Genomic DNA, 25,103 nt, shown 5'->3' with positions numbered 1-25,103 from the left:
CAAATATTATTAATCTTAACCTTGAGAACGAAAGGTGAATTGGCGCAATATTGTTTAGTAAACAGATTCTTGCAATTGCATGTCTGTTCAAACAAGAATAATATTTTCGCGGAAAATCAAATCCGTTGTGTTTGTTTTTGTAATCTCCAAAAAACATTTTGAAAGGTCAAATTTTGGAGAAAGCCCGACGGCAAATATTTGTTATATCTTCAGAATATTAATGCGGTGTCATGTATCATGACAAGTAGAGATCTATTCGTTTGAGATTTTGACAGTAAATTTTCGTAAATCTCTTGTCTGACAACTACTTAATTCAAGTTTCTGCTTTACGCTCATTTAAATTTTAACACAAAGTGATGGCAACGCGTGTTGTGACCTCTGGCTACGGATTCTTTAATTATGTAGGGTTACAAAAGTTATTTAACAGGGAATAAACCTTCTATGCACCTTTACATGTTAACGTATCAATTTGGTTGAGTGGAGTTTTGCCAGAACATAATGATCAAAGGAAACAACAAACGAGATAAATAATTAAGTAACTCCAAAAGCCAGTCTGCAGTAAAAATAAACGACACAAAATAATTGTACAGGCGAGATTCATAAAAAATTGACATAAATTACCTTATTTAAAGCGTAAAAGGAGCTTCCAGTAGTGTTTTATTCCAATAGTGTCTAGTATAATTCGTATCAATAAATTCAAACATTTCGCAACTCAAACACAGTTAGTTTTATTGTCCTGCTTTCTCTTTTATTGGCTTCACATAATTTCTCAATTAGTTATCAATATCACACTTACTGTGGTTAATAAAAATTGGACACACGTTTTGAGCTACGTGCATTCTATCAGAGTATCTTCTTTGCGTCATTTAGTGTGAACTTCTAAGACGGATTAGGTCGGTTAGCGTAAACAAGGCTTTATTACATCACATTATGTGTGGGTATCGTGGAAGTAAAGTTTTCGATGTTATCTGATACATCTGCTGACCTAGATATCGTGACATCAAGGAACCATTGGCGTTTAAGGAACCACGAATTTCTATTCTCCTGTAGATCTATTTTAATAAAAACTACTCCACAAAAGCTGTAAACAACTCTAATAATTCAAAATTAATATGAGTAGTTCTTAATGCCTTGACCCTAATAATATGTCAGTTCATTTTCTAATGAATCACACCCACAACAAAGTAAATCAAAACAGTTAAGCATTGAAGACTGTAAAATCCCGATTAGACCTCCCTTAGTTCCGCATCATGCAGCCCTTGCAATCTTCACCGATCACAAACAGATTATGCATAGTCATGCAAAACTGCAGACTTTATAAAAAAGTAAATTTACCGCCACCACTACAAAGAAATGCACCGTTAAAACAGGCGCTCATTTGAATGTCCTTTGGCGCCGACTATACGCCTGTAAAATTTAATGGAAGCATTTTACTTGAGCCAGTGTCACGAATTTCTAAAACTCCACTTTGCCACGGTTTTAATTTATCGCTATGCTATCGAAACTAATCCGTTTTCATGCTCAAAGAATAGTTCCTTTTGAAACGGTTAAATTTAAACCAAGTATTTGGATTCGCAACAAACGTTCTGGAAGCAAATCAGGTGCGAAAGTAACATAATTACAAGGAACACTACATCTAATAAATGTGAAAGTGAATGAAGTTGGCTGTTCAACGTTTGGGTGGATAAGTAGGTGTAATTAGCAGAGTACAGAGTACTTAAAAAACGTCAACTAAAGCTACCGTGTTACGTAACCTTAGCATGTTCTTATAAAGACATGTGGAGAATTAACCATCATTAAATTAATTATTGATCAATTAAGGAGAAGGTTAGTAACTGGTGGTCTGCGCAAAACCGTCATTAGTCCGCGTATCTGAACTATAATTCTTTAGTTGCAATGTCTATTTTTCCACTCGTTTGTGGTAATTAGTGTTGGTCATTATGTAAATGCAGGAAGAAATGCGATCAAGTTAAGAACAGAGCCGTTGAAAAAAATTTTACACTTTCTTTTAACTACGTGCAGTTATTTGACACCTCCAAGCGCTTTGAACATTGTAACTTATTTACCACAACAGATATAAATTAAACATAACACGGCGCTGATGTGTATAAAATGCAAAAAGATTAGGATTCATGGAAATTCCTCACGCATCTATAACTCAAAGACAAGAGAGCCTCCTCTTTTGCATAGATATTTTATCAGAGCCAGATGTTACACGGCCCATGTAATGATATTGCGTAATAAAGGTCATCACAAGGATAAAATCTGATTAAACTGCTCTCATATACTGAACCATTTGCAACAAATGTCTTTGTCGCTTTGGATTTGTGGGAAATTTATGATGCGTATCGTACACTCCTAAAGGATTACGCGAGTGTGTTTAACTAATTAGCTGTGGCCAAGGCGATTAATTCAACTGGTAACTGATTGGTAACTTTGAATCCTTTCGTTAAACTATCTCACGCAACATCACATTCTGAAGAAAAGTAAACTGTGCAACTGCATTAATTCAATTACCGTCGTTAAGATTGTGTATCGACAGCTGCAGAAAAACTCGATTTTGACGAAATTTGCAATTCGGATCTTGAAAATCGAATAATTCTCACGAACTGACGCTTGGACACCCTGGCATGTCTGGGTGTTAATCCCTAAGTTCGAACAGGACCGGTCGTGTTGAAATGCGACCTTGCTAGGATCTTGTCTGCTCCCATTTACATCTGACAAAATACAAGTGTGATTGATGAACGGTTTTATCATGCTAATGTGACTATTTCCAATGGGCAATTTAAATCGGGATAAATATGCCGACTTGGACAGACACTAAACCTTGACGAATTCCAGAGCTGACATCGTACAGATGGGAATTGCGTGCAGTGACATTTTAATGCTACAATTATAGGTTACAGATTATTGCAATGACACAATCGAGTGGACTCTTTCCCATGAAAATCAACAGCATAAAACTGCAGGTTGTAAAATTTGTGATCATGATCATGAAACTAATTGATTGGTACTGGCTGGTAATCTGTGACGCAAAAACCAAACTGGAGATTTCAATTATCAAATTGCGAAATTTCAAAGCAGATGGCCCGATCCGCCCCGTTAGTCAAGGAAATAACTGAGATGAAAAATGTTCGTTAAATTCCAGACGCGAAGGAACTCCTAGTGATGTTCCTCTTTCATAGTCTCATAAAAGAAAATACATTAGATATTAATAGGTACATTTCTTTACGCCTACTACAGAAGGTTTGACATGGCTATTTCGAATGCCACAATTGATGGTATGGAAGATAATGGCTCCGATCCATTACCGTGTGAACCGGGAAGATTATAGAAATACTATTTATAAACAACAGCCTGAAAGTTGTGAGTGAACTGGTAAAATAGTAAAACATAAATGAAGAACCGTCTGCTGCGTCACGCACAAGATTAAATAGTCAATTTAGGTCGATTTAATTATGAGAATGTATTGACCATTTATCATTCTAATTGAATTAAAACTACCTAACCAAACTGACAGTCACGTGGTGCTGGAAGATAAAACAGCATTAAAGAAAAGTTAAACAGTAGCCACGCGTGTAAACAATAGGGGAAGAAAACAATTCCCACTAATTGACAATTCCAGCAGGAAGACAATTTAACGGAATAACCAATTCGACTGAATTTACATTTGATTGATCACTCCATGCTGTGATACACCACAAGAGACCTGGCGTGAATTCTATCATTCACGAAACGAAGAAATCACTCAACTCTTATCGCACGGAACCGAAATTCCGTCGCCTTATAAATTTATTAAGCACAACCAGCACGAACGTCTCATAACTTTTCGAGGCTGACAATAATAAACTTTTCAACTTGGAACAATAAAGAGTGTTGGAAAATTCGTCGCGACGCCCCAAGCGTGAAAGTAAATACGTTTGTAGTGCGTCGACAGGCACCACAAAATAAACCAAAAAGTGTTTGCACTATAGTGAAGTGCGAAATGTAAGAAAAATAGGAAAGTGCATGTAGGGTGTGCGGAAGACGGCAAAAGTGCACTCGAAATCCACAAGGCGAAGTAACAGTCCATAAAAACAGTGGCGCGACCTCAATCAACACTTACGTGTTAACATAAGCCATATGGCACTTCAGGGTCGAAATGTGCACCCCCAACAGTGACACGTCGAAAATAACAGTAAAAAGATCGTTCAGACGAAGCGCAAACCTATTCTTGTTTATTCATAATTTATACAAGTTATGAATGCATCACTTCAATATCCTGCTGTACGCGGAGTGCGGATATATGGGTTATCTATAGGAGCAATTTCCGAGTTGTAATTTATTGGTTTTATATTGACAACTGATGGAATAAAATATGAGACCGGAGACAAATCAAATTGAGTCGAGTTAGCTTTTCTATAGGAGAAAAATTATGTTGTGCATTATGTGGCTTGAACGTATAATACCAAATTACAGGCGATATCAAAAAGATCATAAAACTTGTTTATACCGTGGTCGCATTAAATCTTACCGTTCACCGACAAATAATTATTATTGCCATAAAAAGTCATAACTTTGTGTTTAAACTTTTGAAAGAATTTTTCACTCTATTGTCAAATGAAAGCACTTGCGAAAATGGAGAAGTAAAATCAAATTTGTATTCAAGCAAAGTGAATGCTATTTAACGCATTTAATTTTTTAATTATTCTTATAGTCTGAGAGACAGCTGCAAAGCTTATCTTACGTCATTTTCGCCTTTCTCTCATTAGAATTTTTCCTAGTGGAAATATTTGATATTATACACAAACGTAAAACCTTAATTAGATACTATTTCACTTCAAAACTCTTTGAAGTTGTCTCGTTACTAATTCAAATAAAATTTCTGCATGAATATGTTGACTCTTTGAACACGAAACTCATCTGCTTAATGTGTTTAAGTTAGTCTTTACCTCCTTACTTTGTCAAAAAGTTAATGAAATTAGAGTAGCAAACGGTTATGTAAATTTTAATTGATTTCATGAAAACTTTATCTGCAAGATTTCCCTGTTACGCACGCAGTTTCAGCTAAGTGAAATTGGGACCGGTCGATTTAAAGATCAAACTAATCTATTTACAAAAGAATTTCTGACGTATCAAGCAGACAATTTCGTTTATTCAATTAGGAATACTTCGGTTTCTCAGACAACAATGAACCGGTAAATACAATAATGTACGGCGAATTTGTTCGTTATCCTAGCATCACATTATCCTTTGTTGGCAGAGATGAATATCCGATCGTAAATAATTCTGTTAAAAATTCAATCACAGTATGGATCGCGGCTTTGGTTCAGTTACATGGAACAAAATTGTGAAATTGTCTCACACATGTTACGTGATAAAGCATACGGCATGGCTGTGTGCGTGCCTTTTTTGCAAATCAATAGTTGGTAAGTAAACAGGACAATTGCAAATAAAGGCACGTATTATACCGTACCTTTATTTCCCCACACTGGCACTGTCAAGAAACCTACTTTTTCCTGTAAACAAGATATGTAGGTACATCCATCATACGTGTCTTAAAGACCCATATTACTGTCGACAAACAATACCAATGGGAATGTCGCGAAAACAGTTGGTGAAGAGAACTTCGATATGTAAAACTGTTGAGTTTGCGAAAGACTGGACAAAGCAAATCATAAATGTTTATTTTTCTCCATAAAAACCACTGGATAATTTTACGAACGTTGTTCCTCATAAAATTTAACGAGAACAAGATATGCTACACTAATTTTATGCCACTTCAGGCTGTCCCATCCACATCGATCTCAAATATGCTTCCCTATGGGTGGTTAGAACGAATACGCGACGTGAAAACAGTTTCTATTGAAGTCTATCAGTGTTGATTAAATTCGTGACATATAAATAAAAGTGGCCCCAAATTCCCGAAAAATAATCAAAGAGCAATGACCGTGTTAACAGGGTCAAATTCGAGATCCTTTCATCAAAATCACTAGCGTCTTGAAAATTAATACAGATTGATGTCTCATCGGAGAAATCGCAGAAATTTAATCAAGACGAGACGTGCCATCCAATCATCAAAGAACTTTCAGCTGCTCCTGAAAGGTAGCAGAACAGGACAAGGTGGTAAATAAGGGAATAAATCTGACGAGTACTTTATTAAATGCGAGAAGCAGATGTTTCTCCAGTTCATTATAGAGACAAATTTAGCAATTATTGATTTAGTTGTTGAAAAAACGTCGTTGCAGCTTGCAATACATTCCAAAATCATAATATCAAAACGATGCAAACAACTTCTTTCAATCAGAGGAGTCTAGATTAACATCACAAGAGCTGCTTGATTTGAAAACCGTAGATTTGAATTTCTATTACGAGCACCCTTCTTGGGCGCATTTATTAGTCTCCGCATTACTCCCATCTACAGGAAATAAATGTCACTCATCAAAATGGTGAACAACGTCATTAACTGAGTATTTCACACTTAAATAAATGAAATAAGGAAGTTTCATTTATCAGCAAAAAACTAAATTTCCTGAAAGCCCCAACGACCATAACTCAATGCAATTTCAGTTGATTAGTTTTACACACAAAATTCTTTACATTCGTTGTACTGCATCAAACAGATGTGGAGCCTATTGATTAAAACAACAATAGCTGAAAGTGTGGTCCTGTAAAACATTCGCGATGAAATAGGGAGCAAAAGAACTGTCGAGAATCTAGGAACCTAATTTGGATCGAACGTTCCCCGTTGAAACGGTTCGCCAAGTTCTAGAGAAATGTTATTGGAAATGTCAAGAACGGACACTGCGACGTCACAGCCACTACAATTACGAGATTTGTTTTCCACCAAAACTGTTTTCAACAGATCTTAATCGTAATGCGTGTTGCTTTTTTATTGCTTTCTTATTTACATAAAACGTCTGGTATGTGCTACTGCTTCCAGTTTCGTGCATTTTTCTAGACGATAAGTCGCCGCAACAACCCCCTTTATAGTAATTGTCACGTTAGAAATAAATCTTATGAATGCAATATTTTTTCCAGCACAATATATATCTACCAGACATCTTCACCCTCCCCTTGATTCAGTCTTCACCCTTGGAGAATAAATTCCCCTAATGTGAGTCATCGATACCGCCTTCCTCTACAAGAATACGAGTGCATCAACCCCAATGCATTTGAAGAACACACGTAGTCGAAAAGATGGCGAAAGTATACGAAATTCATCATGTGCAAGAGGGATGAAAATGACCCTCCGTGGTTAAACACGAACGTTGTTAGTGTCTTCAAGATTGATCTGCGATCTTTGGGGTCTGAGCATTGATCATATTTTATGTTGACGGTTAAGATGTGAAATGTGGAGATGGGAGTGCAGATTGTAATTATTGAAGAGCAGTTACGGACGCTTGTAAGACATTTAACGCTCTAATGAGACATGCGAGAGCAGAAACTTGATAGGCTAGGTTTAGCTGATACAAAAACAAATTTAATTAAAAGTGTCACACCCTGGTATTATATAACGGAACCAAAATAAATGTTTGCTCAATTTTAAACAGCAACATTGACCATTTAACCCTTCCAAATTGTAATTAGGTGGGACCCCACCGCGGTAGCTCACATTACAAATGCGTATTCGATGCAATATTTAACAGTGCGAGATTAAAATTAAAGCTGTTTTTTAACAACATCAATTTTAACAAAGGATTAAGGTGCCTGTTCAACTCGTTTCATTAGCTCCACGAAGCATGAAATCGTGACAAAAAAATAGAACCTACAAGTACTGACTGTATGAACAGCACAGATTCAAATGTATTGTTCATATGGATGTAAAAATACTGCTTTGCTGCACATCAAAAGCTCTATTGATTCAAGTTTTGGAGCACGTATCGTTTGTTTGCTTTATGCGCGAAGTGGGTAAATCAATGTGTATGTTATTGGCTATTGAAGCATCTACTGATTAATAAAGCCTTAAAATTTTAGGCAAAGGCAATCTAACCGAAATGCGTCATTAAAGTCGGTGGAATTTCCTAGCAATTTCCTTCTAGGCGAATAAAACAATGAAGTTATAACGGAAGACAGGCACAGCGATCATAGTAGGAAAGGAGATGAGGTGGAAAGTGATTTGATTAACTAATGCTCAAAGGCAAGAACGTCAAAGACGATTTTCGCCGATCTTAAACAATATGGTCTTAGTTTGATGGAAGTCGTGACAGAGGAAAAGATTAAATCGGCATTTTCGTAATAAGTGGATAAATAATTTTGCTGCGATAGAGGAGGAAGATTTATTTACAGCACGGATGTGTAGTTGCCAATATTGCACATTTATTACCACACAGCTTGTAAACATAATTACTAGTATTAAGTACAGAGCCACTCCAAAGCAGGCAAATCCAGAAAAACTAATTATGGTAATGGGACTTCGGAAGTAGTTACGGGCCAAACGAGAGCAGACTTCCAATAAATAAACAAGTGCTTTAATGAATTCATAATGAATCACAAGTGGTACTTCTTCGGGAACTCCGCCAGACTGGAGTTTACGAACCACTCCAGTACACAAACAAAGTTTCAATTTATGGGGAACCAAATCGAGAATGTCTAAACAAATTTAAATATTATTTATGGTTTGCAATACAATGTAGCCAGATATGGCTCGGCTCCTAAAAAAATCTGGTTTAATACACGCAGACCCTGAAAGATTTATTCGACCACTTTTTGTAGTAATTATTGGCGTGCATGATTGTTAAACCACGTTGTAATTTTGTCCACGAAGCCAACGACGCGACGCAAGCAGATGCTTTTTGCAGCTGGCCAGAATCGCTGAGAACAAGGTGTCAGATGCAGAAAATGCGCGATTTAGCAGATGAGCTACAAGAGCTTCTACTCAGCGAAACTGTGATTGTTACCTTAGCTCGAGATATGCGTTATCGCTGTGAATATTACGACAGGTCAGTCGGTGGCTCTTCTTCTAGAAACACTGAAAGGCTTAAACATCTAAAAACGACATGAAAAAGACGTAAAATACTGAAAATAGTCCATCGATTTGACGTAATGACCTCTAATTAAATGAGCAATTGTTTGTACTTTGGCGTTACCATTTAATTATCCTTGTTGACAACCAATCAATTATTCAAGTTTTCCTTTACATTACATAACGTCAAGTCAAATGACAACTTATCTATTTTCCCATATCGGCGCCTAACAATATTAACAAAAAATCTAGTTTTTCAAATATTTACTTGCCCTAATGCATTGATAAGATGTAGCTACGTTCGACCTAAAAATTACGATTCAAATGTGAAATATCCGGAAGAGAGAGCAATTAAAATTCAGTGAACGCACAAGAAACTAATTTATGAGGTCAGTCCAATGAAAGTCTTCGAAATAAATTAAATATTTGAGTGTTTATTATGTAAGAGGAAAAATGAATATTATCAATTTATTACTTAACACTGGTTATTACATATTTATTCACATGGAAAAGATTTGAACCTGAACTTGGACTTCTTATCAATGATTCATTGCTAATTATAAATTCACTAGTGCTCCGCCAGTGAGTCACATATGAACCTACAGTGTGTGATTGAATTTCAAAACTAGCACTAGCAGCAGATTTCATACAATAGGATCTAATAAAAAATAAGAGCTATGAGTAATATTGTTTACCATCCGAATGCGTATTACTGGTTCAGAGCAGTGGAATTTTCACCTTATCACTTCATATTTTGCAACAATAAAACCAGGTAATACGAATTCTCTGGCACGCCACTACAAACATTTCAAGTAGATTAAGTTTCTGTTTAGTTTTTTGGCATTACTGTAATGTTGTTGATATTGAACAAAGGTTCAACAAATTAAAAGGAATGCAAAACCGTTGTACAGTCCGCTTTTTACCTTATTTATTTATTTATTTATTTATATTTTTGTGCCCATGCATCAACAGCCCCCATGAAGTCGGCTCTTTAGAAGTTACTCGGTGAATGCAAAAACTAAACAATTAGACCATTTATTTATGTTGCGGCAATGTTGACAAGAAAGATACATTGATTGGCAGTCGACAGTAACAAGTGCGTGATCCAATCTCAAGGAAAACGTGTCTATTTTACATTATGCATCATTTAAAACAACAAAAAAACATTAGAATACAAAAAGGCGAAGACATTTTACACGTGTCTATCATACCACATTTGCAACAACACTAAGGTGCGTTATAATTATCTTTCAAGCGACTCGTCACAAAGTTAATTAACTTATGTCAAAGTTTTTGTTCTGCCATCACAATTTGATTAGACAGACTCCAACGTAATGAGTTTTTAATCAGAGAATCACACTCGCTCAAAATAAAAGGTCTAACCACTGGCCCGTGCTTCCTGAGCGACATTATAAACAAATTCATTGTGTGACGTTGACCTATTTTCTGTTTACTCTAGAGATTTTTTGCCCTTTGTTAACGCGTTATTGTCAACGGACAAAAAGGAATGAAAATTATAGCGACAGTAATCATATTTAACAACGAGAGGATGAACGAAATTAAAGACGAAATGAACGAATCTCGGCGTAGTCAAAACGAGGATGAAAGTACTCAAATAAAATAATTGCTTTATTGTGACGGCTACATCAATCATCCCTCGAAATTGTTTTTTTTTCTTATCGGTGCTAACGGTAACTCCTCGGGTAAGTCCCACCAAGGAATTTTTATTTATATTTATCTAAACCGTTAGTATTGACACTGACTCCTCTTTTACAAACACTGAACATAAAGAAACCTGACAGTACAGAGACAATTTAATTAGGACGCGTCCCAGAGCTATAGAAGCAAATACAAAACACGCCAACATGAGAAACATCCACATTTTTGGGCTTAGCCACAAAGAACTGTAATACTAGAAGTGGGTCTGTGGTTTTGACGCCAATGATAAAAAATAAGTGATCACACACATGGTGGCTACAATTACTTCAGAGAATTTCTCTTATCTAAGAAAAACAGAACAGATATATTTATATACTTCAATTGCAGTTTTGCGTTTCAAACTCTTCAGTAATTACCGAACAATTACGTAAAGGATTACGAAATATCCGCAGGAAGTCAATTTATAAATGCAGTAATTTATTTGAAAGTAAAATCAGAAGACATCTGCAATTTATTTTCAAGTAGATATGTATCTAATGTTACCGTACAGATGCTGCACGTAAGATCTTCGGTGTAGTTAAGCTGAGAGACCTTCAGGCTGAATAAAAAAGAATTCAATATTATGGAATGTTGAGTGAAACTGATATTGTGTTAACCATCGCTGAATACAAATAATTTTTATTGTAGTCATAATCCGCGGTAATTATGGTAATAAATTCATAAAGAAAATCGCTGGATCTGTAAGCAAATTAGAATCAGTTCAGTGTCCTACCGGAAAACGCCACGCCGAAAACTGAAAAATGGAAAGGTCATTTACACCCACCGGAACTGGCCCTCCTCGCCATTTCAGCTTGTTCAAATATTCATCAAGAGTAACTAGAGCTGCTTTTAACTCTTTATCTGCACTTGTTCCACCAGAACAAGTATCCAATTAAATATGCAGTATGTGAAATGAGAGCTCTGATAGATAGTAGGGTGTACTAGAGTTTATTTTGAAACGCGAATGCATGTTGCCTGGTCGGTCCTTCCATTAGTTGATGTTTCAATAATTTCAAACGAATTTTCAGGCGAATGTAGATCGTTAGGAGTGGTCAAAGCTTTGACCATTTTATCAATAGGCTACCGGACTGTTTTTTTTTTATTTCAAAAAATAAATCTGTCCAGTCTGAAAACATTAAAAATCAGTGTCCATTTTTTTTTGCGCACTTTATTTATACCAAAAAAAATTATTTAAAAAATGGATAGTTTCAAACACGCGCCTTGGTGACGTAACAACTTCTTAGTCGACGCCTATTGGCTGTACAGGTAATGCCGAGGTCATTGTTGAAAACGATGAAGTTGAGTTTGAATTGAGGTTATGAATGCATAAAATGTGTGTGCAGAACGTGAATTGCTGCAGTTTTTGTATCTTTCTTACTTTAGGGCTGCAATAATCGAAAAGCGAAAATGGACAGATGACGTTCGGTGCAGATGATTCCTGACCTGACTTATGAAAACAAAACTTCTGATTGGTTGACACAAGTGTGCTATAAATCGGAAACCAGTTAGGAATTATAACGATTACTCTATCTCACTCTCACCAATGCAACATTCCGTTGACGTATGCGTTTTCTCAATTCATATGCATAGAAAGGAGTTATGACGTAGTCACTGAAGACTTATTTAAACTAACAGCGCGAAGCTGGATTTCAAACGAATATTTAGCTAATAATTCCGACCTTTGGAGAACAAAAAATCTGTTTGATAATTGATTCATGCGTATACGTAACTCATAAACATAATAAAATGCATCTATTTTTCTGGTGTCCGGTAGCCTATTACAACTGATCAGAGAGTTCATCATTCGCTGTGTAGACAATCAATAAATTGTAATTGTAAACCTAGAGAAATGTTGGTTAAATACTGAGTGAAACTTCCTGAAACTCAAGAAAACGAATCACTCGGTAAATATTGATTAAAGGCTAATGACACTTGGTATGTTAATGTAAATCTGGGTAGACGTTTTTATCGCATTCTAAGTGGCCAACACTTTTCCTGCAGACGAAATATGACTATCAGATCCGAGCAACTATCTTTAACAATATAAGTCGTCAAAAGAAAATTGAATTTCATTTCAACATAAATTCCCACTGCAGTTTAACCACGTTTAACGCCCGTCCTTGATTCAGTCGTCTCACCTCATATAAATCTCTCAACTAATCAGGAAGTACAACGCCTGACAATATAGAAAATAAGCTTCAATATAAAGACTGTATTGTTTCGTGTGAACAATAGACACGGAAACGATGTTTTTACAAAAACGCACAAGCGTTATATTCATGCCTTAAAAGGTGATACTTTCTTTCATTTCTAGAACGCCAAGAATTTACCGATACTAAAATCACGACCAAACCTTCTCATGTCATCACTCATCCTTTTTCGTTTTAGGCGTCAACAAACAAACCCACTTAAACTTTGATAATTTAGTACAATAAAAACAACCCGTTATGATCACAGGAGCTAAAATAAACACCTTCAGACAAACCCAAAAAAAAAACCGACGTAAACATACACCCACGGTCACTGTGAGATCATTTTAGCAACTAGAAGTCAAATTTGTTCAGTGTTCATCTCAAGGTTTATCTAAGCGCATTGAGAAGATGCGACACGTTTTCTGATACCGACTTCGAAAGCTCCACAATAACAGCACGAAATGAAAGTTGTTAGATTTCCATTTTTTGACATTTAAAGCGAGGATGTGGATAGCTTCTAGTTTAAACTAATATACATGTTGCGGTTGCAATTACGTTGATCGTTGACTCCAACTACGGCGATTTCAAATGCTCTGATAACAGAATAGGGAATTAAATCCAGTTGACCTTAGCTTATCGAAGTTTCACAATTTGCCAAAATGTTAATGTTGCCAAGTAAAGTTTATTGTTCTTTTTAGCTAAAAACTAATATCCGGGACAACTAAAAAAAGTTTCTGTTTTGTCTCTAATTACTGACGTCAGATATTCGAGCATGCGGCATGGAAATAGTTCCGTCATAACTGAAATTTTGTCGTTTATAGAAGCGATGAAAGACACAATAAAAATAACTCGGGTAAAGACGATAAGTATATCAGAGAAGACAGTTATGAATGGGACGACAGTGATAAAGGATTATCTCTTACTATTAAAGTTACGGAACTTAATCCTCAAACCTAAATGTTGGAAAATGATACCTATAAATTTCAAAACAGAGAAACAACGAATTACGATTAAATGAAAAAGTTTCGCTTTTTAAAGGTCATTTAAAGAAAAGGGCAGGAAATGCATCATTATAAATATCAGTCGATTGCGGTTGTAGTACAGAAGGAATGTGCGAAGAATGTTTGATCTTTCACTGAGTGCAAAAGAAAATTATTTGCAGAGTGATAAAATGTAATGCCTTTTTAATGGATTCCTAAAGTGTTCGCGATTCAGTATCTGCGAAAAAATTATAATAGTCGCACCTATTAGTTGAAAAGCTGCACTCCTAACATAAAACGGTATTTTTAGAGAATTATTGCCAATTTTATCGCGTTTTTGAACGTCAATAGAGATACACCTTGGTATATGAATAATACTAGAACATTAACATACATGTGCGTAATTTTACGAAATTTTAGAAGTTGGAAGATAAAAAAAAATTTTAAAGTATGAAAATAAATAGAATGTCCTGTATTTTTTAAAGTGATCAAAAGTGTAACTGAAAAAAGGATAATGAGTTTAGACACTTTGAGATTACTGTTTTACTTTTGTATAAACAAACAGGATAAAATTTAAGTACATATTTTTTATAGCACATAATTTAATTCAGAATAAAAAGACTAATCCAAGGTAAAAACAATTATAAATAATAATAAAAATATTTGACATTACAGTCTAAATATATGGTATTAGTTACTTAGAAACAGTTTATGCTATGTATAATTTAAACATTTTTGCTACATTCCAGACACGTCATTCTAGAGTTCGTATAAAGTTATTTTTCTGTACGTTTTCAAATTTTCAAGGTTTCAGATTCTGATTACATCCTCGAGCTTCTTCAGGTACCCAAAGCACACCGATCCTCAGGTTTTTACTTTTTCATATTTAAAAATGTTAAGAGTAGGGGAGAGGGAGGCATAGTGGGGTACCGGGGCATAGCGGGGTAACACTCCTACTGCTCAAATCAAACGCCGTGAAAAAAGTCGAATAGCGTGTTTTGATTGGTTGTCAGTTGACAGTTAACCACGTGTGTTTTATAAAACAAAGTGTGAAAACCTGCATGTTTTATAAAACAAAATGTGAAATACAGTGTTTTCCTTAAAAAATTTGCGAAGTTAGGGAGCAAGTCTTTTTAAAATCTAGTCATACAAATGTAGTGGCTAAATATGATGAAGCTGCTCATTTATGTGCAATATGCATTCATGCCTAAGTAATTTTAAAATGTTACTTTTTCTAAGTAGGTACACAGTTATTCAAAAATTTGATTTCTCCATAGGGTAGCCCACTTTACCCCTAGGTGCAGGCCAAAGCGGGGCAAATCCCATTTTTCAAAATAATGCTCACATGTCGTAAGTTTTGTATTGTAATCAAAAAAAGTACAACAAAAATCATCCGCAATACATTAGTCTATGACATTTAGTAAAAAAAATTGTTAATTTCTATTATTTTAAGATGCGTGGCTAATTGATTGTTAAGTTTCCCACTATGCCCCCCTCTCCCCTATTTATTATGTTATTATTTCGCTCTTATTTACTTATTATTTCTCAGACAAGCTGATAACATCAGAAACTAAAAATCTAAAAATAATTTAAATTTTAAAACTCTACAATGTGTTTAAAATCTGACAATTAAAATCTAGGAAACAGGAAAGTCTGAAATTTTTTAATCTGAAAACCGAGTTCAGTGCGTAGACAGTCAACATGCAAAAATTAGAAACTTGAGCACTTATAACTAAAGATCAAACTTAATTTTCCTTGTTTCCTTTAATTTCGGTAGCCGAGAAATACGAAACAATATTGAGGGAAAAAAAGTTGAAACATTATAGAAATTGATTATTTTCATTTCAAGATTTATTCTTTCGGTCGGAGTTTTGCATGAACTTAAAAATAAATATATAATCCATAAATAATAATAAGCGGTCGTTTGTTTTCGAGGTAACTGACTTCTTTCATTTTTAGCAGCACCGACACGTTTAGTGAACATAAAAATAGCACTGAAATAAAGAGATGAATCCATTAATTTTTTACCTGAATTTTTTTGAAGATTTACTATGTAATTATATGAGTATTTTTTAATGATAGGGCAGAATGAAAGCAATTTTCATAATACACCATCTTTTGTTCGATTAGACAATAAACTTCCTAAATTAGAACCTTAAAATCTCAAAAGACATTACCAGTTTCAATTTTACCACAGTAAAGATAAGATTCTTCCGCATTCCAGCCTATTTCAAGCATGAGTTTCTCATATCCTAGCAATCTAATCATTTTGATCCTCACACTGCGACCGCCTATCTCTTTTCAAATGATATTCTGAATTTGACCATAAAACCCTCTATTGGTGTCGGAACCACAATCCAAAAGAATAAAACGAAATCTGAGTGATTCTTTCGTGGTTGGTAATACTATTTTTGTTCACTATTACTGTTACGTAAGTCGTGACCACACAAACAGATTGAACAGTTCGAAAAATCAAGAAAGCGAAAATTTGTTATGATTGTGTAATAGGAAATACCACAATTTGTATTTAAGATGTTTATTTTTATTACATTCAAGTTCAGAAATTGTATTGTATTGTCCGGAACACGCGAATTATAATCCTATCAACCTTGAATTTTAAGGTTTACTATAAATGGTAAAAATATGTGGTACACAAAAGGATAACAGACAAATCAACATCAAGATAGTCAATGACAAAGACTCGCATGTCTGTGATTGATTCTGTCGGTCTATAGTGGGTACAGGTCATAAAAAAGGTTGCTGAATCAAACTAAATTTTATTGTATCGCATTTATATGCTGAAAATATATGTCAAGGCACGAAAGTCAAGACATAAAGTCAAGGCTCGCAATATATCACACCTCGATTCTTATTGAATCATAATTAAAGATGCAGATGCTGAAATTAATGATTCGCTCTGACAGCCTAATGGTACACTGTGTTTCCGCAATTAAAAAATGTTAAATGACCCTCGGCAATTACGAAACGCTCATTTTTGAAAGCGAGTACTTTTTGCGTGTGCTTTTAATTACTATAGACATTCAACACAGCAAAATATAAATTGTAAACGATCCGTTTGGAATTTATCCGTGCAGAAAAACACTGAGGCAAATACCTAACCTAACTGAGAGCAGGTACAGGTAGGTTGAGCATCTCGCTTTTATTTGCTTTATAAAACCAGCTTGAACCTACAGACGAGATCCCGCCACAAAGTACACATTACTGGACCGAACAAGACTTTCTCCGTACCTGTTCCGTGTTCAACAACACAAAAAAATAAGAAATTAAAGGTAAAATAACTTCTTAAGTCGTGACTTGCTCCTTCGTGGACACGGATACTAGAAAAAAAACTTTTAAATACCTTAATTTATGGTAAGACCAGCAGGAACACAACAAAAAATCAACATAAACAAAACGTTCCAATCATAGTCGGCTTGAGATTTTTTAAACAAAATACAATAACAAAACACACACTAATGGCTGACCGCACGTGGTAAACTGTTTCAAATAAATACACTCAGAAATTGAGAAAAATTGTCAAGTTTTTAATTAAAAAACGCTAAAAACGCGATTTATTAGTCATATGTTGTTTACAAACATACGAGAACGCGGTAAAGGTGCGTGCGAACGTTCCAACAGACTGAGTGTAACTGATGGAATGAGTCACTTGTACAGTCGCCGCCATTGCTATTGTGTAAACCCGGCTGCGCTAAAAGGCTTCGGCCGACGCAGAGGATCGCTGGTTTCCAAGCAAAGGAGAAAAATGTCCAACCGGTTTTTGAACATTTTTACAATCAAAATTAACAGAAACTATCATTTCGTGACATTGCGGATGTTTGCCAATACTTCGATATCGAAAACTTACCCTCGATTTTGGGGTGTGTTTCAGACCTATGGCAGGTTGGCTTCTGTTACTCTAAAAAAAAAAACAAAAATTAATTAAATTTCTGTACAGCTGAGATGTGGAAGTAATTAATGCGCTTGGAGTTATGAAATATTATATAATGCACTAATAGGTTTAACTTACAATAAAGTAAACCGCCGCTAATTAATAGTGAGTAAAATATGGAGCATGTAAAAACTAACAAGCTCTGTGGAGGGTTGGGAAAATACAGCCACAGCACAGGTGGTGACAAAAAAACGTTCAAGCTCGACATGTGAGACCAAATATTAAAAACATGAATAGACACTTTTATAGTTTTATGGTAAAATTACGGCAGATGCAGACGTGTCATTAATTTTACGCACTTTAATTATATCTTACATGCCATTTTGTCGAGGAAGCACTGGCCATTCCCTCATTAAAGCACGCAGAGAGATTTTGCAAATTATTCAAATAAGCGATTTTCAACGCATTTATAGTCCAAATCACGAGAGAAGGCGGCTACGTCATTAAATTAAGAATTAAATTATTAAACATACGTCATTGCCTTGACGATTTCAAATGGAAAAGGACATTTGCAAAAAGTATGACTTTTTGATTGATGATGTATCCACCATCTCTCGTGATTTGGAGTTTAGGTAGGATGTTGGCATTTTATAAATAAGAAACTAGTTAAATATAAGCTATTTGTGTCAGTCCAGTTTTGTTCTAAATATGTATTAATATGAATGTACATTATAAATTTAAATGAATACAATTAATGTAGAATTATATAAATATTGTGCGATATAATAAATAACGTGTGTATAATTTGTAGAATAATTTTTTATGTACAGTAAACCCTCAACATTCGCGGGTTTGACATTTGCGAATTCAACATTCGCGACCCCCTGAAACGGTAAATAAAATTCTGGAACGGAAATGTCATACCGCTTTGATTTCGCAACAATTCTATGAAATGTTGGCCAAAGTGCGTTTCTTTTTTCTGTAATTTCTTTCTTAAAAATTTTGAAAATACCAGGAAAAAGAATGGTTCAATTTTTAAATTGTGAAATAGAAATTCAAAATTCGAAATCAGATTAAATGCCAAAATAAAAATACAAGAATCGAATTTTTTCAACAGACTCACATTGTTACATTAATTTTCTTATTGAGTTGGAGTTTCCGTAGCCGTTTTGACACAACGTCAATCTTTTTGTTGATTTTGGGTTAATCAAGTTAATTTAATTAAAACTCTGGAAATAAATTAACGTCACTGTTACGTCTAAATTGTTAATGTAACTCTCGGTACGTGTAAATACTTTGAACGCTTTCTTATTTCGGTCCCATTTAAGTTCTGCCAGCGATTCTGCTTGTCAAAAAATACATGAAAGGATCATTTCCTTGTGTAAGTTTAATTAAATATTCTGGAAATGAAGTAATAGTCAAAATACTGAGATTTATAGCGTAACTTACACTGCATACATTACGAATCGACAACGGAAACGAACCTAAACTTAAAAAAAAACAAGCTGTTTAATAAAATGTATCCTCATGCAGCATTCCGATAAAGATTCTTAATAATTTACCATAACTTGTATAAATAATAATTTAATAATATGCAATATGTAGAACAATAATATAGAAAATTAATTTATTGCAATGAGCAGCCGAATAATAACAACCAATTTGTGTTGTATAACAAGATAATTGTCATATAACTCAAATTTGAATGTTAATTTTTTGCGGCAAGTTTTAATTTTCTTATTTAAATTTGATCTTTTAATATGCTTATGTAAAAGAAACTTAATTTAAAAACAAAACAGTAACGATAAACAAATCGAAACCGCAAAAATACGAAGGAATGAGTAGTTCCATTAACGCAGGCTCATTCATAATAATTTATTATGCAAAATTATTATTTTATGCGAAGGCAAAGATCAAAGAAAATAGAAGTTGATGTTATAGCATGATAGAATTTATTGTAGTGTAGTTGCGTGATTCCGTAAAAATATTACTCCTATTAGTTACTTGGTGCATTGGCAGATAACTGCACTATTAAATGAAACAAAATATAAAATCTATATTGTTAGCTATCAACATTCCAAAAAATTTTATATTTTAAATTTTTAATTTTAAACCACATTTGTTTTAAACTTTGGGTATACAAATTTTTGGTGCAGCTGCAAATTTTTTTAATAAAAAAAATCTAAATTTTGTTCTTCGATATGAACGCATTGAAAGATCAAAAACCATGTTAGAGTTGTTTGATTTTAAAAAAATTGGCACTCTTTTTTATCTGTTGAGGATGTAAACTCATAAACCAAACAAGTCGCACATAAGTTAACTGCTCATAACAGTAATAAAAGACAAACATGTTTTAAAACATTAACAAAAACCTGTTGGCAATATTAATTGATTAACATGCAATATTTCTATTTTTATTTCATTTCATGTCATGATCTATATTTCTTTTTACTTGGGACAAACCAGTCCAGAATTACACAAGAGCAATTTTCAAACGTATCCACGTGTGTCGAAAAACGGAACACGTTGTCTACTAAGCGCTATATAGTAATTATCACACGCGACTTAATTATCTTATTCTTTGTGTTAATTTAAGAGTGAAGACGATCCTCAAGATTCTATAACAGTTGTCCTTTGATGGTTTTTACGAGGTGAAAACTTGAATTTTATTAACACATTAAATAATAAGAAGAAACAAACCTCGCTCCATTTCCGGTTTTGCGGTAGTCTTAATTCGATGCTTTGAATCTCTTGAATCTGCTTAACCGTCTGCTGCAAATCTGCTTGTAGTTTTTGCTGCATCTGCTTCTGGACCATCATCTTTTGTTCGACGTCTTGACTGCACTCTCCATCGACAAGGCAATTTTGACCTTTTCTTATCACTTTATCTTTTTCAAGTCTCTGGGATAGTAACTCCTCTAGTTTCTTCGTTGACTGTTGGAACTGACTTTGTGATATGATTTGGGGTTTTGGTTTCGTTTGAACTTCATCAGTCTTTTGAGTGGCGTTAAATTTAGCAACATGCTGCCGGAAATTCTCCTCAGGCCTTTCTATAGAATAAGATTTGTGTTGAAGAAACCTTTGTTCAGATTGTGGCAAGAATTGCGCTAAAGCTTGTGCGTTTGCTACAAAAGTTTGTTTATTTTGGGAGAATGATTGTCGAACTTCTTGTGATAGATAGTCGGGTTGCGATGCTTTTCTCTGATGCCCAGCATTTTTAGTTTCAGACAGAAATTCCGGTTGTGAAGCTTTTCGTTGATGAGAGATGGTTTGGGGTTCAGTTTCTGGGAGTTTTTTAATTAGATCTAATTGGATAAAATCCTTAAAACCACCTGAGTCTGAAGAATTGGAGTCTAGAGAGTCTATTTTTGTCATAGCTTTGCCAGTGAGATCTTTTTTGTTTACATTGATTATGCCGCAACAGTCTGTCGTGGCGTTTGATAAAATACTGCAACAAACCGTACTTGGGGAGCTCGGAGCTTTCGGGGTTGCACTTTCAATTTTTTTGTAAGTTTCATAGCTAGTACTATATTTATCACATTTTTCGCTAACGTAAGTTGCGGAATATTCGTCATATTTAACGTTTGTTTCCACGCCTACGTTTTTATAGTGCAAACTTTCCGTCGTTTTGCTTGAGAAAACCTCTTTGTAGTCCTTTTTTTCCGTTTGTGAAAGCGAACGTGACACTTCCTTGGACAATTCCTTTGGTTTATGATCTGCAACCGCTGATCTTCGTGCGGAATCGGTAACCAAACACCTCTCATTTTCTTTAACAATTTTTTGTGCCCTGACGTTTACAGGTGGGACATTTTTAGGCTTCGACGGAATTGATGGTTTAGGTCCAAGAATTTTAGGTTTTTCAGGTTTACTGCACTCTTGCATTTTAAACACTGAGACTCGTGCACATTTTTAAAAAAATAATTCCATCCGGGAGTTTATAGGCAGAATTTTTATATTATCGTCTGAGACACTTAATAACAGCACTTCGTTGATATACTAACATTACATTTATTATAGGGCAATACACATTTATTTACTAAATAAAATCTTACGTCAGTATTACCACACTAACAAACACGTTGTAATGTTGGGGTTGACTCCCTTACGTAGAAAAGTTGGTTAAGACGACGCTTGGCGGCGCAAAGCGTCGCGCTCGATAAGCTTATCAGAGGGATGAACAGGTTAGCTCATTGTATTCCAGGCGCAATACAACTAAAGGTATTTCTAAATGAAATTACAGGGCTGTCAATCATTAAATTAGGTATAACGACGCCAATCAGATCCTGATTAAGGTTCAGTGACACCTTCCAAATTATTCCATTGTTGACTACCCTCAGCGCCCTAACTATTTACGCACAATGAGTTACAACTGACACAAAGGGTAGAAGATCGCTTTTCGATAGCGACTGACTTTATGGTGTCAACGACATTCGTTATTATATTCACATTTTGCAATATCCGTTAATCCGAATGTAAAAAAAACGAATTACGAAAACAAACAAAGTTGTAAAAAAAAGGATATCAATTTGTAATCAGTGCGTAATCTCTGACTACACATTTCTTTATTAACATATGTATTTGTAATTTTTTTCCACATTTTTTTTTAATTTAATGAGTTGATCTACCCGATTTTTCATCAAAAAGAAAAATTCATGTAAGATTTAGGCGAACGTGTTTACATTTATCCTACCTTTCCAAATCCTCTGGTATTGGCGGAAAGTAGAGCCCCCAGCGCATGTTCACGGTATTCCTTGTCCAAGTGATCGTGCTGCGCCTGAATGCGTCTGCAACCAAGTAAACAGTATTTTGTCAGTTTTGATGTAGATGGCGGTAAATGTTAAAGAATGAAGAATTCAAAAATATACAAAATAATAAAAATGTTTGGCAACTGTGATGGTGTATTACTAGTTGCCTATAAAAGTAAGTAAAAAGAACAAAAACAGGATTAGAAGTGCCATATAAGAAAATCTGAAAATATGACGCTGATGTCAACTTGTAAAATAAACCACATTTTTCGAAGTTTTTTTTTACATTTTTATTTGTTTACCTTCACCCGTTTTATAGCAGTACAAATAAAGCACACGAAGATATAAAAAAAACAAGGAGAAATACGTACCTAACAAGTAATGTTAAGTTAAGAAAACAACGATAATAAAAAAATAAAAAAAACTGACAATCCAAAAAAAAGAACACTGCATTAATGCATTATATTCAAATATGTTCTAAAAAGATAAGAAAATATTTAATAAATAAATAAAATTATGAATTATGGGGAAATAGAGAAACGAGGAAATGGGAAACATAATAAAGAAATCCAAAAAATGAAAGAAAAGAGCCGCGGAAATAATTTAATACTAACACCAAGTAGAAAAAAACTAAGCACCAAAATGTTAAAAAAAGAAAATGAAAAAACAGAGTAGACAGAAGCACAGATAAAAAAATGCCAATTTTCATTAAATTCATATAATGAATGGGAAATGATTTTTAGGTAAAATTTTAGAGAGACTACAATTGTATGGATATGCTTCTTAACTCCGCCAAATTACAAAATTTTACAACAGAAAAAGCAGGAACCTACTAGAAAATATTTCTAGCAGGAAAACTTAATCTCCACAATTAGACTAAATTATGTAACTCGAAATGTTTTTAAAATGGAATAAAAACGATTAAACTCACAATTTTTAAGAAGAAAATAAAATACAAACTTCGATTTGGTATTATAACGAAAATTTTCAACACATTGCTCAATTTTTTATAGGTTATCGGTGACATAAAAAATTAGAATCAATTCGAATAAAACGAAAGTAATACTGCGAAAAATAAAGCTGCATATACATTAATACATTACATTACATTATCTAAAAAAAATAAAAATATGCGAAATTAATAAAAATATTAACGATACAGCAAGATTATAATTAGAATAGTTATAGAAAAAAAAGATTAGTAAAAGAGCAAAAATATATTCGTCGATATTACCATATGGCAACACAAAAACCAGAATGCAAGGCAATGAAAAGAGACACTAGAAAATCAACATCTAAAGCGGGTGGTAAATAAACAGAAAGAAAGAAGACTTAAGATCTCGAAGTAGTAAAAAGTGCTGCAAAAACAAGATCAAATTGAAAGAATCCAAAAAAATGTTAAATGAACAGTGGCAGTGGTCTAAATATAAAATATTGAATGAACAACTTAATAATGGCTCTAGTACGCAAAGAGCAGCCATAACATTATAGTAATGTAATAGCATTATGTAAGTAAAGTATGTCGTTGCATCCTATTGAACAAGAATGTTATCGATATCGACCTACGCTAATCAGTTAATTGTAATGACAGAAACGACACTTCCGTTTAAACCGGTTGACATAAGAGTAGTTCCTTCATAGTTAACAGTAGAATCAACAACATCCTATAAAAAATACTAACGATTGTAATATACTAATGAAGTAGTTACACCAGAGAACAAAAATAAACAGTAATGTTTTCAGTTTTTGTATTTTTTTCCAATTAGGAGTAATATACATAATATCCTATAATTACCGTTTGTTAAAAACAAGCGTATTTTACTTTTAATTTATACGGAAATGTCTGAAACTGAGTCAATACACGGACTAAAAATAAAAGTGGGAAGATCACCATTCATTTCCATCGAAAAAAAGATAAAATATGCTTGTACCATAATGTTGACTTGTTAGCAATAGATCTTGCCATTCGCATAATTAAAAAAAAATCTACTTACGTTATGGCAACTAAAAGTTCTTGTTTCTGGTGTTCCTTCGCTTTTATCGATCCCCCTTCTTCTAACGCCACTTGCAGTTCTTTTTGCAATACAGCTAATTTTCTTCTCTCTGCTTCTAAAAGCAGACTCGTCACCTAAGAACAAACAAGTAAAAACTGTGTTAGTATAAATTTAGTTATTCGTGTCACACGGAAATAATGTCGACGTCGAACAATTGTCCAGAAGAAAGTTACATAGAGCAAATACATTGTTCACAGCTTTTTTGTTCTTACTTAGTTCGTCCGTGTTCCGAATAATTAACTTACTAGCAATAAAAGTTAAATAGACGTAACACGATTCAACTGGATTTACAGGCTTTTCTTTGAATTACCATAATTTGCATACTCTCACGAAAAAGTGTTTGTATTTTGTAACAATTACTTTATCGTAAGAAGAAAGCATCTTTCATACAATGGAAAATCGAGCCAAATGTAATTTTTATTAAAAAACTACTTTCGTCTTTTGCAGATTAAACACACGGAATTGGTTCTGATTAGTTTATAATGTATTACTTTTTGACATAGCGTGTAATTAAAAATGGTGGATGCGCCGAAAAAAATCGGTTCGTGTCCGTAATAACCAGCGTTTTGTTAAATTTTTTCTAGTTTTCATTACCATACAG

The 25,103-nt window shown here is 34.2% G+C and overlaps 1 protein-coding gene across 4 annotated transcripts in view; it reads right to left on the bottom strand.

Moving 5' to 3' along the window:
• LOC148178990 (ras-GEF domain-containing family member 1B-like) overlaps positions 1-25,103 on the bottom strand; it is a 71,245-nt gene that overhangs the window by 8,813 nt on the left and 37,329 nt on the right. Inside the window, exons 3-5 of one of the 4 annotated variants that reach the window (XM_088050837.1) lie at positions 24,443-24,576; positions 22,394-22,487; positions 17,680-17,730 (exon numbers count right to left, since the gene is read on the bottom strand). In XM_088050837.1, coding sequence (XP_087906963.1) covers positions 17,680-17,730; positions 22,394-22,487; positions 24,443-24,576 — 279 coding nt within the window. Of the gene's footprint in view, positions 1-17,175; positions 17,494-17,679; positions 17,731-20,403; positions 21,834-22,393; positions 22,488-24,442; positions 24,577-25,103 lie in introns of those variants that run through there. The other 3 variants (XM_088050835.1, XM_088050834.1, XM_088050836.1) reach the window with 3 other exon arrangements.

The sequence above is a fragment of the Gnatocerus cornutus genome, chromosome 2, assembly GCF_029298725.1.
Source record: "Gnatocerus cornutus isolate USDA-ARS CGAHR chromosome 2, icGnaCorn1.1, whole genome shotgun sequence".
NCBI lineage: Eukaryota > Metazoa > Arthropoda > Insecta > Coleoptera > Tenebrionidae > Gnatocerus > Gnatocerus cornutus.
The sequence above is the reverse complement of the archived record's forward strand: the minus strand, read 5'-3'. Positions and strand labels throughout refer to the sequence as shown.